Genomic DNA, 16,059 nt, shown 5'->3' on the forward strand with positions numbered 1-16,059 from the left:
GCATCGAGGAATGTAAGTCTCTTATAACCAGTGGTAGCATCAACCATCTGGTCTATCTTGGGTAGAGGAAAGCTATCTTTAGGGTAAGCTTTATTGAGATTTGTGAAATCAATGCAAGCACTCCACTTCCCATTCGCCTTTTAAACCACCACCACGTTCGAGAGCCATTATGGGTAATGCACTTCTCAGATGAAGCCTGCCTGAAGCAGTTTGCCCACCTCTTCAGCAATAATTCGATTACCCTCGGGAGTGAACCTTCTATGTCTTTGCTTAACTGGCTTGAACGCCGGATCCACCTTCAGGCTATGGCATAAGATTTAAGGGTTGATCCCAATCATGTCCGAATGGTCCCAGGTGAACGCATCTGCATTTCATCGGATGACGTCAATTAAAACTTTCTTCTCTTCAGCTGATGGGGAAAAGCCCATATACGTGACTTTCTGAGGATTACCGAGGACAACTTTGACGGTCTCGAGGGATTCCTCGGTGAGTTTTGTAGCTTCGGCTTCCTCCTTTGCCTTCAGGTACTTAGGCAGAGGGCTCTGTAATTACTATTTGGCAATACTTTCGGGGGTCGCCTTTGGCTCTGGCCGAGTCTGGTTGGTTCATTTTTTTACCTCCTTCGACGTCAGCATATAGCATTCTTTTGCAGCGATTTGATCTCCCTATAGATTAATAACCTCTTTGCCGTCCGGAGACAAGCATCGCATCACTTGGTGAAGGGTAGACGGGACCCCATTCATTTGGTGGATCCAGCTTCTTCCCATAATGAAATTATAGGAAGGGTGGATTTTTGTTAGAATAAATTTGTCCTTCAATATCCTTTTCGCTGCGGTAACAGACAAATCAATTACCCCTATGGGGTCTACCCTTGTGCCATCGAACCCCATTAATAGACTAGATATGGGCCGAACCGATGATGATGGGATTTCCAGTTACTTGAAAACTGTTTTGTGATAATATTGGCACTACTACCGGGGTCCACTAAAACTCTTTTGATCATATAATTTGCCACTAGAAAACTGATAACTAATGGATCCTCGTGGGGAAGCTGAACCCTGGATAAATCTCCATCGCCAAACCCAATACTGATACTACCCGAACTGATTGTGTTTACCGCAGACAACCTCCTTAGCTTATGAGCTGCCCTGAGTCTGGATCGGTACACCTCTTCAGACTTTTGATCATCTTCTGACCTTCTATGTATTGCATGAATAACCTTTACTTGGCTTCCCTCCACCTTCCGAGGGTTGACCTCCTGAGGCCTCACTTACTCTTTTAGTGTGAAGTAGTCTGCCAACTCACCTCTGGTTATCATGTTTTCTACTTGACGCCTGAGGGATCTACAGTCATTGGTTGTATGCCTGTAATCCCTGTGGTAGGCATAGTGTTTGCTTTTGTCCCTCTGCTCTAAGGGTTGTCTCATTGACTGAAGGGTTGTGAATCTTACCTTGTTTTCTTGGAATAGCCGAGCTACGGTCATGCGAAGAGGTGTAAACCTCTCCTCTGTCCTTTGCATCTTCTCAGGTAACTGAACGACTGGTGCTGAGGTAGGCTGGCTCCTTTGGCTTTTCGAGCTTGAAGCTTTCTCCCGAGGCTTATTCTCCACTGTGACGAGGGTGGCATGTTGTGTTTGGTGGGACACATTCTCCTCCAATCGAATGTAAACTTATGCCCTGGCATTGAGGGTCTGCAAGTCCAAAGGAGAATATTTGACTAAGGAAGTATGGAACTTAGTTCCTTGGATCATGCCAAGCTTGAATGTTTCTATAGCAGTCGCTGGATGACAATCTGCTATCTTCGAGGCCTCCATATTGAATCTGGACAAGAAATCCTGTAGTGTTTCTCCTCTCTTTTGCCTTATGGTGAAGAGGCTTGAAATGGTCTTCTTTTGCTTCTTGTTTCCGCAAAACTGTGCTAGAAATATGGCGCACAAAGTCTCAAAGTTTGGAATGGACTTGTGCGACCTATTCTTGAACCATTTTAATGCGGGTCCCGTCAGACTACTTAGGAACACCTTACACATGAACATATCATTGTAGTTGTCTAGGGCCATCTTCTGCGAGTAGTGGTCGAGGTGACGAGAGGGATCTCATGTTCTATCAAACTGAATGAAAGAAGGCATAGCAAATTTCTTAGGTCTGTCAACATAGTATATGTCATTAGTGAATGGAGTCTTCACTAGAGAATTCTTGTGCTCTCTAGCCGTCTCGGCAGGCATCTAAATCCTTAGGAGCCTCTTCTCATTAAAGGCCTTCTGGACGTCAGCGCCGTCTGGAATACCATTGGACCATACCGTAAGCTTACAGCTGAACTCGACCTGTTTGTCTTGCATGCGATGAGGATGGTTATCCGAGGCGACCACTTCGGTCCTTGTCCTCTGCTCTTGCGGAACTTCGTTTAGCCAAGCCTCGTTAGCATGAGTTTCGTTAACCGGAGGGATGTTTTGGTTAGGGGGAGGCGTTGTTGCATCACCATGTGGTGGCAGTGGTGCAATCTGGGCCATAGCTACTTGGAGGGCATCGTTCCTCTGCTGCAGTGAAGCAATCTGAGTTGTGCTAGCCTCGTTCGCTTGACGAAGTGTTTTGGAACTCTTCTCGCATCTTTTGCATTAACTCAATCTGTTGATCAACTGCTACTGTGGACCCTCCGATTGACATTCCAGACCGTAGTAACATAAATAATTAAAATCACTTGTGGGAGTATATTTCTATACGTTCCCACAGACGGCGCCAAAGTGTAAGTGCAAAATTTCTCTCTATATCAAAAATAAAAAGAAATTAAACAATTCACTCAAATATAAAATAATAAGTCACAAGAACTATTCAGAGAGATGCGTATATTGCTTGATGCCTTTTATTGGAGACCTGGACCTCTATTTATATACAAAAAGATGGTAGAACTCGCCTTGCTTGCTCTCCAATTAATTCCATATACAATTCCTTACTAAGTAAATTACTTCTTTTTATAGTTATCTCTATATCAGATTTCTTCCTCTTGTAGAACTTTCCTTTTGTGATGAATCCTTTGCTTAGTAGGAAACATTCCTTCTTTAAACGTATGTGGGCCAAATGCAACTTGGTCCAAATGATTTTGTTATTGGGCCGGAGGTTCAACATTAGCGACTTGAGCTGTTGGTGTCTTTATCCGGGCTTGAACAGAGCTAGGCTTTATTTTAACCCATCAAGGGATTAAAAATAAGACTTAAGTTGTGGCTACGTGACTGGCTTTCATTGGAGGGGGATTTTTCCCTCCACAGTAGAAAATTTTAAAATAATTTAATTAATTTATGGATTTTTCATGAATATATTACATGAAAAAGAATATATTTTTTATTTAAGTAATTTATTAATATTTCATCAATTTATTGTAAGAAAAAGAAGTTAGGGAGTATTTTTCTACGGTAAAAAAGTTTAAATTGGGTATAATAAGTTTTATTATAAATAATAAAATTTTAATAATAAGTTAATCATTTTAGGAAATTATAATTACAATTTTTTTAATGATAAATTGATACTAATAATAAATTAAGGTAAATAGTATAATTAAAATTTAGATAAGAGAAAATATAATAAAAATAATTTAATAAGAATTAACAAATTTAACGAGAAAGGGTAAAATAGTCTTTTGCGATGTGTTTGTCCTTAATTGTAACAAATCAATAGTTCAGGGGATAGTTTTTATGTAACGACCCGAACCCGTAGGTCCGAACCGCTAACCGGGTTATGGAGGGAAAAATCCCTCTCAAGTAAGATTCATCCACGTCATCACAATACAAATTTATACTTTTGATATATTGCAAAAACCCAATCCGGGTCGAGCCCAAATAACGGAAGCCCAATCCGGGTCGAGCCCAAATTAAGTCTCCCTTTAGACCAAGATTGCTAGCATTAGCCGTCCAACCCATTAATCAAGCTCAGCTAGCCCAAGATGTATCCGGTCCAAACTATTTGAGAATAAATGACTCCTACTAAGCAAAGGATCCTGCAAGAAAGGAAACTTCTACAAAAGGAAGAATCTAACATGGAGATAACTGTAAAAGGCAGTAACTTAATTAGTAAGGAATTGTATATGGAATTAATTGGAGGACAAGTAAGGCGAGTCGTATCATAATTTCACTACCTTTTTGTATATAAATAGAGGCCTAGACCTCCAATAAAGATGATCAAGTAATATACGCTTTTCTCTAAGCAATTCTGGTTACTTATTATTTTATCTTGAGTGAGTTGTATTATTTCTTTTAATTTATTTTAAAGAGAGAAATTTTGCACCTACACTTTGGCGCCGTCTATGGGAAGCGTATAGAAATATACTCCCACAAGTGATTCAAATCATTTATATTACTACGATCTGGAATGTCAATCGGAGGATCCGTAGCAGCAGCTGATCAACAGATGGAGTTAATGCAAAAGATGCGAGAAGATTTCTTGCACCAATTCGAAACGCTTCGTCAAGCGAACGAGGCCAACACGGCCCAGATTGCGCTGCTTCAACAGAGGAACGATGCCCTCCAAGCAGTTATGGCCCAAATAACACCGTAGCCACCACCAGGTGATGCGGCAACACCTCCCCTCAACCAAAACATTCCTTCGGTTAACGAATCTCAAGCCAATGAGGTTCGGCCTAATAAAGTTCAGCAAGAGCAGAGGACAAGTACCGAAGCGATCGCTTAAAGCAATCATCCTCATCACACGCAGGACGAACAAGCCGAGTCCAGCCATAAGCTTACGATATGGTCTAATAGCATTCCGGATGGTACTGGCATCCATGAGGCCTTTGATGAGAAGAGGCTCCTGAAGATCCAGACGCCCGCCGAGATGGCCAGGGAGCATAAGAACTCTCTAATGAAGACTCCATTCACCGATGATATATACCTTGTTGACAGACCTAAAAAAATTCACTATGCCTTCTTTCACTCAGTTTGATGGCACAGGAGATCCTTCCCGTCATCTCGATAATTACTCATAGAAGATGGCTTTAGATAATCACAACGATGTGTTAATGTGTAAAGTCTTCCCAACTAGTTTAACGGGAGCTGCATTGGAATGGTTTAAGAATAGGCTGCACAAGTCCATTCCGAACTACGAAACTCTGTGCGCCATGTTCCTAGCTCAATATTGCGAAAACAAGAAGCAGAAGAAGACCATCGTTAGTCTCTTCACTATAAGACAGAGAAGAAGAGAATCGTTACAAGATTTCCTGTCCAGGTTTAACATGGAGGCCTCGGAGATAGTAGATTGTAATCCAGAGACTGCTATAGAAATATTCAAGATCGACATGATCCAGGGAACCAAGTTCCATACCTCCTTAGTCAAATATTCCCCTCAGATATGCAAACTCTCAATGCTAGGGCACAGATCTACATTCGACTTAAGGAGAATGTAGCCCATCGAGCATAGCATGCCACCCTCGTCACAGTAGAAAATGAAGTATTTTATAAAAAGTCAATAAAATAAATCTTTTTTTTTTCTTTTTCTTTTTTTACCTGGCAATGGTTAGTGGGGTTAGGAGTTAGTAGGACGGATTACTCGAACACTGGCACTCACACCAACCCCCTAAGGCTCACCTACCACCTGGGCTACAAGGCACATCCCATAGTACAAGTCTGCTATTTATCTTTTAATATAAAAAGTACAACTTGAAGTACAATATGATGATATATATATATGATATATATTTGCTAAGAAGTACAACATGAGATTACTTTCATGAGTCAACTACTCGGTGCCTAAAGTAAAGTACTTCAAATCAAATACGTAGTATTGATTAGTCCGAAATTTTTAAATTCAATAGGTATGGGTATGAAATAAAAGGGTAAAGTGTAAAAATACCTGGTCTTTGTTTGAATTTGTAAATAATTCCTCCTAAATTATATTTTGTGTATAATACTCTCTAACAAATGTTTCAAAACTTTGATTATATTTTATTAAATGATCATAATGTTATTTCTTATTTAATTACACTTAATATATTTTTTAATTAAAATAAATTATGAAAAAAATTTCATACTAATTTGATGGCATATTCTCCATTAAATTAGCAAAAAATTACTTTCAATTTTTTAAATTAATTATTAAATAAAAATCTTCAGTAGAAAATTTTAAAATAATTTAATTAATTTCTTGATTTTTCATGAATATATTACATGAAAAGGAATGTATTTTTTATTTAAGTAATTTATTAATTTTTCATCAATATAATGTAAGAAAATGAAGGTACGGAGTATTTTTCCACAGTAAAAAAAGTTTAAATTGGGTATAATAAGCTTTATTATGAATAATAAAATTTTAATAATAAGTTAACCATTATAGAAAATTGTAATTACAATTTTTTTTTTAATGATAAATTGATACTAATAATAAATCCAGATAAATAGTATAATTAATATTTAGATAAGAGAAAAGAGAATAAAAATAATTTAATAAGAAATAACAAATTTAACGAGAAAGGGTAAAATAGTCTTTTGTAATACATTTGACCTTAATTGTAACAAATCAATAGTTTAGTGTGATAGTTTTTAGTTCAAGGAACTTTGTTACACTTTATCCGAAATAAAATGAGAATAACTATAGTAGAAGACATCAATATTTGAAGTTATTAAGTTATATGAGGATTTTGGATTCTATAATTGTAAGTTTTGTTACATTTGTTTCTCTTTAAAGCACACAAATTTAATATTTTCTATGTTAAAAAATTTGATTTTAAAACACACAAAGCAATCAAATAAGCTAAATAAGTATCACTTAATTCAAGATAAAATCACAAATTAAAATTCGGGAAGTAAAATATTTTTTAATATTAATTAGTTCAAAAGTTAAAAATTCAATGGGTATGAGAACGAAATAAAATGAGAATAACTAAAGTTGTCTCGGCACTAATTATTTTTGTGGCTTTTCACCTGGACTTCAATCAGGCATGAAGGACAACTAATAAAGATGATTGTTCAAACAGTGTTGATGGAGTTGAAGAGGAACGACATGGTTCTATTTAACAACTTGGTTGGAATCGATGAGCATATAAATAATATAATGAGATTATTGGAGGTTGGTTCAAGTGAAAAACGGATTGTTGGTATTCATGGCATAGGCGGTATTGGAAAGACAACAATCGCGAAATGCATCTACAACAAGCTACTCAAGGAATTTGAATGTGGTAGCTTCCTTGCAGATATTTCAGAAACGGCTAAACCACACAAAGGAATTGTTACTTTGCAAAAACAGCTTCTTGCAGACACTCTTAAATGGTACCCAGACATTGCTGATGCTAATAGCGGAATCAATGCTATTCAAAACCGATTTCTTCGAACAAAAGTTCTCATTGTGCTTGATGATTTGAATGAAAAGTCTGAATTTGATTGGCTTGTGAGAAACCTTGATTGGTTCGGTCCAGGAACTAGGATCATAGTTACAACTAGAGACAAGAAAGTCCTAATTGATCTGGGAGCTAAGTCTTATGAACCCCCAGATATGAACCTTGTGCAATCTGTTGAACTTTTTAGCTTTCATGCTTTCAGAATGAAGTTTCCTCCAATAGGCTATGAGAAGATCTCTAATGATATTGCATCGACTACAGGAGGGCTTCCTCAAGCTCTGGAGGTTATAGGTTCATTTTTGTTTGGCAAGAACGACAAACAAATATGGGAAGATACATTGGCGAAGTTGAGGATAATGCCAGACGATAAAGTCCAAAAAGCGTTAAGAATAAGTTATGATGGGTTGAATGGTGAACAACGAAACATATTTCTTGATATTGCATGTCTTTTTATTGGAATGGATAAAACATATCCATTTTACATGTGGGATGATTGTGGCTATTTCCCAAAGAGGGAAATTGATGTTCTCCGTCTCTTGTCTCTGGTAAAAATAGAAAGTGATAACTTGTTGAGGATGCATGATCAGCTTAGAGATTTTGGTAGAGAAATGGTCCGTCAAGAAGATGACATAAATCCAGGAGGACGTAGCAGGTTATGGAATCAAGCCGAAGCAAAAGATGTATTTGAGGAAAATACGGTAACATATGAGTGTCAACTTATTTAATTAATCAATGTTTATTTCTTGATCCTCTTTCATGTCATGTCATTACACGGGTAAGCACACAATGATAACACATCCACAAATGTACGTGGTTTTCATGGTAGCGTCCACTTGATTCCGAATGGAGAGCTACCTTGTTGATCAACTTACTTTGAGGGGTCTACACAATTGAAGTTGAATGTTTATTACTATCTCCGTCCCTTATTAGTTATCCATCTTTGGTTTTATAACTTTTTAAGGGGACATTCAATTAATGCATTGTCCCTTTTTAAAATTCTCAAATTGTCCTTTTAAATTTAAATATATATAGTTACAAAGTTTGAAATTTTTTAAAAAGATAAAGGACAATGATGAAAATATAAAGAAAAGATACTTTGACTTTTCAAAGAGGACAACTAATTTAGGACATGTAAGAAGAGAAAAATGGACTACTAATATGGGATGGAGGGAGTATGTGATACCCCTCGGATCCGAGACACGGGTTGATCAGGCCCAGGCCCAAACCCGAGGGAAAATCAAACAATTAATATGTTATAGCGAACATGGAATACAAAATGAATTAAGAAATGAAAGTTTAAAGCTGAAAAGAAACTAAAAGATAATCCTTAAATAATTAAATACTTAAATTTGATAAACCAAATATCCATAATTTGAACAACTCGGGAATCCATCTCTAGTGGACCCCTAATAAAAGTCTCACACTAAATGAAAGTAAAATAAAAGATAAAACCCAAATCCAAGATCTGGAAAGAAACCCTACATCTTCGGTAGAATGGAAGATCGTCTCTGCTCAGCACGAACAAGCTCAAGCCTGGAACTGACGTACACCTGAAAAATAGGAGTGGGTCAGGCCCACGAACAAGTTCTAACCTACTACAATCCAAGCAGAGACTCGATACGCATGTACATACTAAATAGTTCAACAATAACTAATAATCCGTACATAAATATATCCACACTACTGGACTCTCGCTAGGCCATGAAGGGGGTCTCAACCTGGATAGAAGGCATCACACAATACGCACCTGAGTGGGTATGAGTACCTAAACCTAAACAGGGTATACCTCAACCTTCACAGTCAGCTACACATCCAACTGCATATACGCACCCTAACCGTCGACACTGAGACTCAAGCTCATGACACGGTAACATAAAAATATATCTAAACTCCGTTTCTATCCATCCACCAGAAATCCAGTAAGTCACTCGGCGTATTCAACCGTACCGACTTATATATATAAGGAGGATTGTATTTTATAACCTGTGCCCTTACTCCAAAATAGGTAGGACTTAGCAATTTGAGCTAATCCAAACCCAGTATGTCACCGTCCCATACCGGTACATACAATCCAATCCGTCCGATAGTTGATAAATCATCGATAATTATAACAACAATATCAACAATTCCATACTAAACATAATAGAATGCATTAGCAACCATTCTTAAAAATACCAATAATTGATTCACATTGAAAATATAAATATCAATGTCAACTACTCCTTACTATGCATATTGAAATAGAAAATTAACATGCTTATTTACATTTACAGTTGACAAAATAATGACCATATAAATGTCAATACCAACAGTTCCAACCTAAACATGTTAGAACAGATTAACAAACATGCTTAAGTAAGCCAATTCAGAATCCATAATTTGATCATACAGGGCTTTATTTAGAATGATGACCTATTCCCAGTTTCCATAGAATTAACAGAGCCTAAATAGATATTTTCCCACTCAAATCTATAGCATGCAAAATAAATATAAGTAATCTATTATACTTATAGTTTCCTGTCCAACAACTTGACGCACTAACCGTTAAATTTAATCATCACCTAATTTTCAGTGAAATATAAATTTTTAGCATAATTTCTAATTCCATGAACATATAATTCGAGTGGACAAGCTCTCACAGAAAATTTCTAATATAATTAAGAAATTTGAAACTCCAAATCTTCACAGTCTACAAGACCTTCGTAATTAACTCCATGTAATCCTAATGATTAACGCTTTGTGTCCAATTTTATGTTAATCTGGTCTTTGCATATTTATGTTTACCCTAAACCACTCCTAAATCACCCATTACAGTATTCATTCACCAATAAACACATTAAAACAATCACTAGGAAGCCTAATCACTGAAAAAAAATTTGGAAAAACAACCCACAGAATCAAAACTCACGCATAAACAACCTGGAGCCGGCTCCAGAATATTGGAGCCGCCTCAAATGGCCCTGGAGCCGGCTCCTAGACCATTGGAGCCGCCTCCAGTCCAAGGGGAGCCGGCTCCAATCCAATAGGAGCCGGCTCTCTCCCTCCTCTTCTTCGTGTTCTCCTCTCCGGTCGCCGTTTACGCCTCCGACACTTCACAGTAGAGGGTTTCAGAGAGTTTCAATTAATCCTAGAAGATTCCAGTCCTTAACTCAGTCCTTATTATGCTACTAATATGGATTAAACCAAGAATTAAATAAGACAGTTCAAAGTTTAACAGTTTACAAGTTTTAAACCAAAATCAGTTTCAGTTACACTCTAGGCATGACACAGACAACGTCTTTTATTTTTAAACATGTAATTCATCCTGGAACCATTGAGTATGCAAAGAACACGAGTATAAGGGAGAGAGTAAGGTTAGAACTTGCCTTTTGAGATTTTTGTTAAAATCTCTACGTTGTCTTCTACAATCTCCGGCGACTCCTACTGCAACTTCCTCTATTCCTCGTTTCTAATTCCACAGACGTGTTTTGGTTGTATTATTTTGTTCCCCAAACAGACTTATCTTATATATTTATAGGCAACCAAAACCCTAAGTCCAATTATACCTAAAGTCTGAAACGAGGCCCATAAACACAACCTAGGTTATAAACCCTGTCGGCTCCTTAAATAAACCTAAACCTAAACAGAACTAAAACCCTAACCACACTTTTATACCTAGTCACAAATTAAAACATGTAATTACTAAGTCAACAATAAAAATTCCAAGTTACTAATTCAATTAAAGAAACAATAAAAAAATTACAAGTTAACCATAAAACAGAAAATAACATACAATTTACCGAGAATTAAAGCCAAATAAATAATTAAAACAATTAACTTAAATAATCACAATAATTCAAATAATTAATTAAACCAAAGAAAACAAATAAACTAACTAATTAATTCAAATAACACAAATAAGTCAAGTAAATCAAATCATTAAAAAGTCAATTAAAACATATGAAAACATAAGTCAAAACAATTAATGAATAAAAACCAATTAATGAACAGAAAACAATTAAACAAAATACCGAGACTATCCTTTTGAAAATTAGGGGTATTACAGTACATAATTCTTGATCCTCATTCACGGGGACGACTCTAGAAAAAAAAATATGAGGGAGTGCAATTGTGAAAATGTTTAGAAATTTCAGTGGGGCAATAGTAATTTTTTATAGTTATATATATATATCAAAATGAGAAAAATAGCAAGGCATAATGGTAATAAAAAATGAGCCACTCTTAGGTCCGTGCATGTCATTCATGTTCATAATGTTATAAATTAGAATGTTATTCATCATTTTTTAATTATTTCAAGTATAGTTGGTTTATAATTTTATTTTTTTATATATAGACATATATTTTTTTTCAAGAGAGGAAATATACCATGGCTGATCAACCCTACAGGAGTTTAATCCAACCTGGCTACCTTTTTTTTTCATAGTTGGTACTCACACACACATGCCTTCACTGAAACTCGAACCTCTAACCTCTCTTTGAGAAGTAGAAGCTTGGTACCGCTAGGCCACTGGCCTGTTGGTCCAACCCAGCCACCTTAATCTAACATAAAGATAATTTGAGCTCAAAATGATAAACATTGCCTAACTAAGAGATCTCAATCTAACATAAAGATAATAGGTGGTTGATAATGTATTGAGAATGCATGATCAATTAAGATATCTTGGTAAAGAAATCGTCCGTCAAGAAGATTTTGAGAATCCAAAATTGCGCAGCAAGTTGTGAGATCGACAAGAACTCTCGTATGTGTTTGAGGAATGCATGGTAAAAATTTACAACATTAATTTTTTTGCATTGATTAATGTTTTCTTAAGTCTCTTTCATGTCATCTCATCATACACACGCTCAAAATAATATTCATAGTAGCATCCACATAGGTTCCAATTAGGGAGCTAAGTTGTTGACCAACCTAAATTTGCCCGCATCATCTATGATGGGATTGGACAACTGTCAGCTCGGATTTAACTCAATTTAAGTTATTTAGAGTTGTGAGGTGAGTATTTACCTAATAAATAAATAAATCAATCAAAAATTTTAACTCATCTCATTAAGAAAAGAATTTTAGATGTTCTTGTTACTAGTACACCTAGTTACAACGGAAAGTAGGCATGTTGTACGTATAGATTGGTGTAGCATTTGTAATTAAGTTGTAGGTGTTAGGGAAAATTAACTTTCTCCAACCCACTCAACGATCAACTGTTGTTGAGAGTTAAATCCTTCATTCATCACACACAGTAGAACCATCATCACATCACATCAACACAAGCATATATGGAGATAACAATCACATCAACACAAGCATATATGGAGATAACAATCATACGCATTAACACACAACACAATATTTTATATGGTTCACCTAACTTTAGGGTTACGTCCATGGGAGAGAGAGATTTCAATATTATGCATCAAGAAAAAAATTATACAACCACATTTCAAAACCCCACTCACTCACTTATCATCTCTTATGAGACTACATGTATAGGAATTACATATACTCTCCCCTCTCTCACAACGCTCGTCCTTAAACTCCTTACATCTTTTCCCTCTTCTCTCTCTCTCTAAACCTTTCACATCCATCTCTATTTATAGAATTTTCAAAACCCACTTCCTGGTTGGACAAGTATTCCTCAACTTGCCCATAATGAGTTAACATAATGATCAAAACTCTGAAATAGAAACATAATGGGATACAATTTCCTCAACAAATTTCAACCTTCCAAAATGAAAAAGGAAACTAATTTTGTGCACACAAATTTTGAGCCACAAACCCAACAATCTCCACCTTGGCTCAAAATTCTATCTTCACATGTGTCTCCATAACCCCACCTCAAACAAGAATCTCTTCATACCTCCACCTCAACTGAAGATTTCTCTACCTCAAATAAAGAACTATGATGAACTTGAAAAACACTTTAACAGTAGGCTACAATGTTATGCATGATCTTTCAATTGTTTCAAGTTATTTAGAGTTGTTATAAATGTAAAAAGAATAAAAATAAAAAATGAAGAAGTATAAAGAAAAAGAAAAAAGGAGTTGTGAATGTTTGAATCAACCAACCTGAATCTAACCCAACCTTAACTGAAAAAGATGACCTTTATATATATATATATATATATATATTTTTTTTTTTTTTTTTTTTTTTTTGTGTTGTTGGAGATAAAAATTAATAACTAAACTTTAGTTGCTTCATTTTTAATTTTAATTTTTTTTTATATATATAAAAGCAAAAATGTAAACATCAATAACTGTTATTTTGTGAAGTCATTAAAAATGGGTATTTTTATAAAAAAAAATAAGAATAATAATTGATATCTAATATTAATAATTCCTTTTTTAGCACATGGCTAGCAAATCGTTTCTTTTATTTGTTTATTTATTTTTATGGTTTTTTCATTGAAAGGTAACTGAAAAGGTCCAACTCCTAAATCTTGATGTTGCGACGTGTGAGCATGACAAATTCCCGGAACAATCTAAACTGCGGCATCTCCAAATAGATGGAGCACAACTTCTTGTTGGGGATTTCAAGTATCGCTTGTTAAACTTAAGATGGCTTAGTTGGCGATGTTCCCCTCTGCATTTTGAAGCAACCAATTTTCATATGAAGAAACTAGTCATACTTGATCTAAGCCATAGTATGATCCCAGAGAACTGGAAGGGTTGGAGTCAAATTATGGTATATACTACATACATTTTAAAATCTTTACTCTCATAATCTCAATTCATTTCTCGTCTCCCATAACATACATACATACATATTGGAGCATATGTATGATTGTTTCTATATTTTTGTGTATCTTGTAAACAGATTGCAAGTAACTTAAAAGTGCTTGACATTTCATTCACTGTAATAGAGGAGCTACCTGATGAAATTAGGACGTTAAAGAAGCTGGAAATTATAGATGCACGTCGTTCTTATTTGGGAGGTAACATTCCAAGTTGCACTGGGAGATTATCATGTTTGAGATACTTACGCAGCTTTTATTCTACAGGAATTCGAAGCCTACCAACAAGCATTCGTACCCTTCACTTAGAAGACTGCTATTATGTCAAAGCACTGCCAGAGCTTCCCTCAAGTCTACAATTTCTGTATGTGGATTTGCGGAGTTTGCATGTTACCCCTAATCTTGCAAATCTGGTTAATCTGCAAGTCCTGTGGTGTAATAAGATTCTTGACAACATGAATCAGATTTTCAGTGATATTGTTAAATTATCCAAATTGCAGAGGTTGGACGTTGAATGTAGCGACATTATGACCCTACCGAAAGAGATTGATGCCCTTTCTGAACTCAAATTCCTCAATCTAAAATCATTCAGTAAACTTCAATGTATATTGGGTTTACCTACCAATCTGGTTGGATTATATATTGTTGGTGGTCCGTCATTGGAAATACTACCAGATCTGTCAAATTTGAAGCTCTTGTCGGAATTGCAACTTTATGAGTGCTATAAGCTGACAAAGATTCAAGGGCTTGGGAAACTACAATCATTGACGAGTTTGAGAATAGAATATTGCATTAAACTGACAAAGATTGAAGGACTTGGAAATCTAGAATTGCTAGAAAGTTTGAGAATAGAAAAATGCATTAAGCTGACAGAGATTCAAGGACTTGGAAATCTAGTATCACTGGCAAGTTTTTGTATGCGTTGGTGCCTTGATATAGCTGAACTTAATCTGCTCGAATGTTCGGCACCTCTAGCATCCTCTGAGATGAGTGGGTACAAATACCCTGAAAATAAACCAGATCGGTCCAACTTAAACAAGTTAAAAAAAATTGAAGTTGTTGGTTGCAACAATCTCAATAAGATCGAAGGACTACATATATTGGTATCATTGGAATATTTGAATTTGTCGTATTGCTCATCCATGGTAAGAATGCCGAATCTATCAAACTTGAAAATGTTGAGACACTTGCTGCTCCGTCAATGCACGAACTTAAGTGAGATTGAGGGCCTTGAGGCTTTGGAAGCCTTGGAGGAACTGGACATCAGGGGGTGCTCATCGCTGGAAAAAGTACCGCATCTGCCACACACGCATATTCAGACGATTTCTGTTAATTATGATGAAGATTTTTATCATTATGCTGAACATTTTGATCATTTTGAAGAAGATTCTGATGATTATGACGAAGATTTCCATTGAGCCTGGTTTGGTTCCCCTTCTTGTTCTACAGATTGTATGCAGTACCATGTTTTTCCAGTGCTCAGATTATTCCATCATTGTGGCTTTCCTTGATTACTTGCTCATTATCTTTTCTTTTTATTTATCAATTCAGGTTCATATTGGAAACTAGGTGGAATAATCAAACATCGGTGAAGAGCATAGTATCGATCAAAAGAATACTAAATGGTAAATGCTCTCTCATGAGCGAACAATCAATAATATTAGGCCTCTGGAAGATCCCCAAAAGGAACAGCCATGAGGTCCGGAAACAATACATAGAGGTGAGTAAATGACAATATGTATATTATTCTAGCTGGGCTATTGTGAGCTGCTTGTATATAATGGATCTGCTTCCATACCTATATAGAGGTGATAAAGGTGAGCTTCTTTCTTGTATTGCAGATCAGAAATTAACGGAGTCGGAAGCAGGTTTAATTACTAATTTGGACTCTTCATCCATGTTCCTTTTTTGCTCAACTCAAATCTAATTTGTAACTTCGCTTTTGTCATATCTCCAGACAAGTGAGGAAGTACAAAAAGAGCTATAAGGTGAATCCACAAGCATTATGAAAGAAATGGTAGCTTA

The 16,059-nt window shown here is 36.0% G+C and overlaps 1 protein-coding gene across 1 annotated transcript; it reads left to right on the forward strand.

Annotated features, from left to right (window-relative positions):
* Positions 1 to 4,971: 4,971 nt before the first annotated feature.
* LOC132281688 (disease resistance protein L6-like) lies at positions 4,972 to 15,452 on the forward strand. Its single transcript, XM_059783366.1, has 4 exons — positions 4,972 to 5,294; positions 6,914 to 8,009; positions 13,713 to 13,985; positions 14,118 to 15,452. The coding sequence occupies exons 1-4, from the start codon at positions 4,972 to 4,974 to the stop codon at positions 15,450 to 15,452; spliced, it is 3,027 nt and encodes a 1,008-aa protein (XP_059639349.1).
* The last annotated feature ends 607 nt before the right edge of the window (positions 15,453 to 16,059 follow it).

This window comes from Cornus florida, unplaced genomic scaffold (genome assembly GCF_030987335.1).
Source record: "Cornus florida cultivar Cherokee Brave unplaced genomic scaffold, ASM3098733v1 CherokeeBrave_3.0.0_Hap2_Chr11, whole genome shotgun sequence".
NCBI lineage: Eukaryota > Viridiplantae > Streptophyta > Magnoliopsida > Cornales > Cornaceae > Cornus > Cornus florida.

Bases quoted from the DNA above. Each gene is read 5' to 3' on its own strand.
- LOC132281688 (XM_059783366.1), top strand. From the start codon at position 4,972: ATGGCTTTAGATAATCACAACGATGTGTTAATGTGTAAAGTCTTCCCA. The intron at 5,295-6,913 runs GTTCCATACCTC...GACTTCAATCAG, and splicing joins GACATGATCCAGGGAACCAA to GCATGAAGGACAACTAATAA. The intron at 13,986-14,117 runs GTATATACTACA...TCTTGTAAACAG, and splicing joins AGGGTTGGAGTCAAATTATG to ATTGCAAGTAACTTAAAAGT.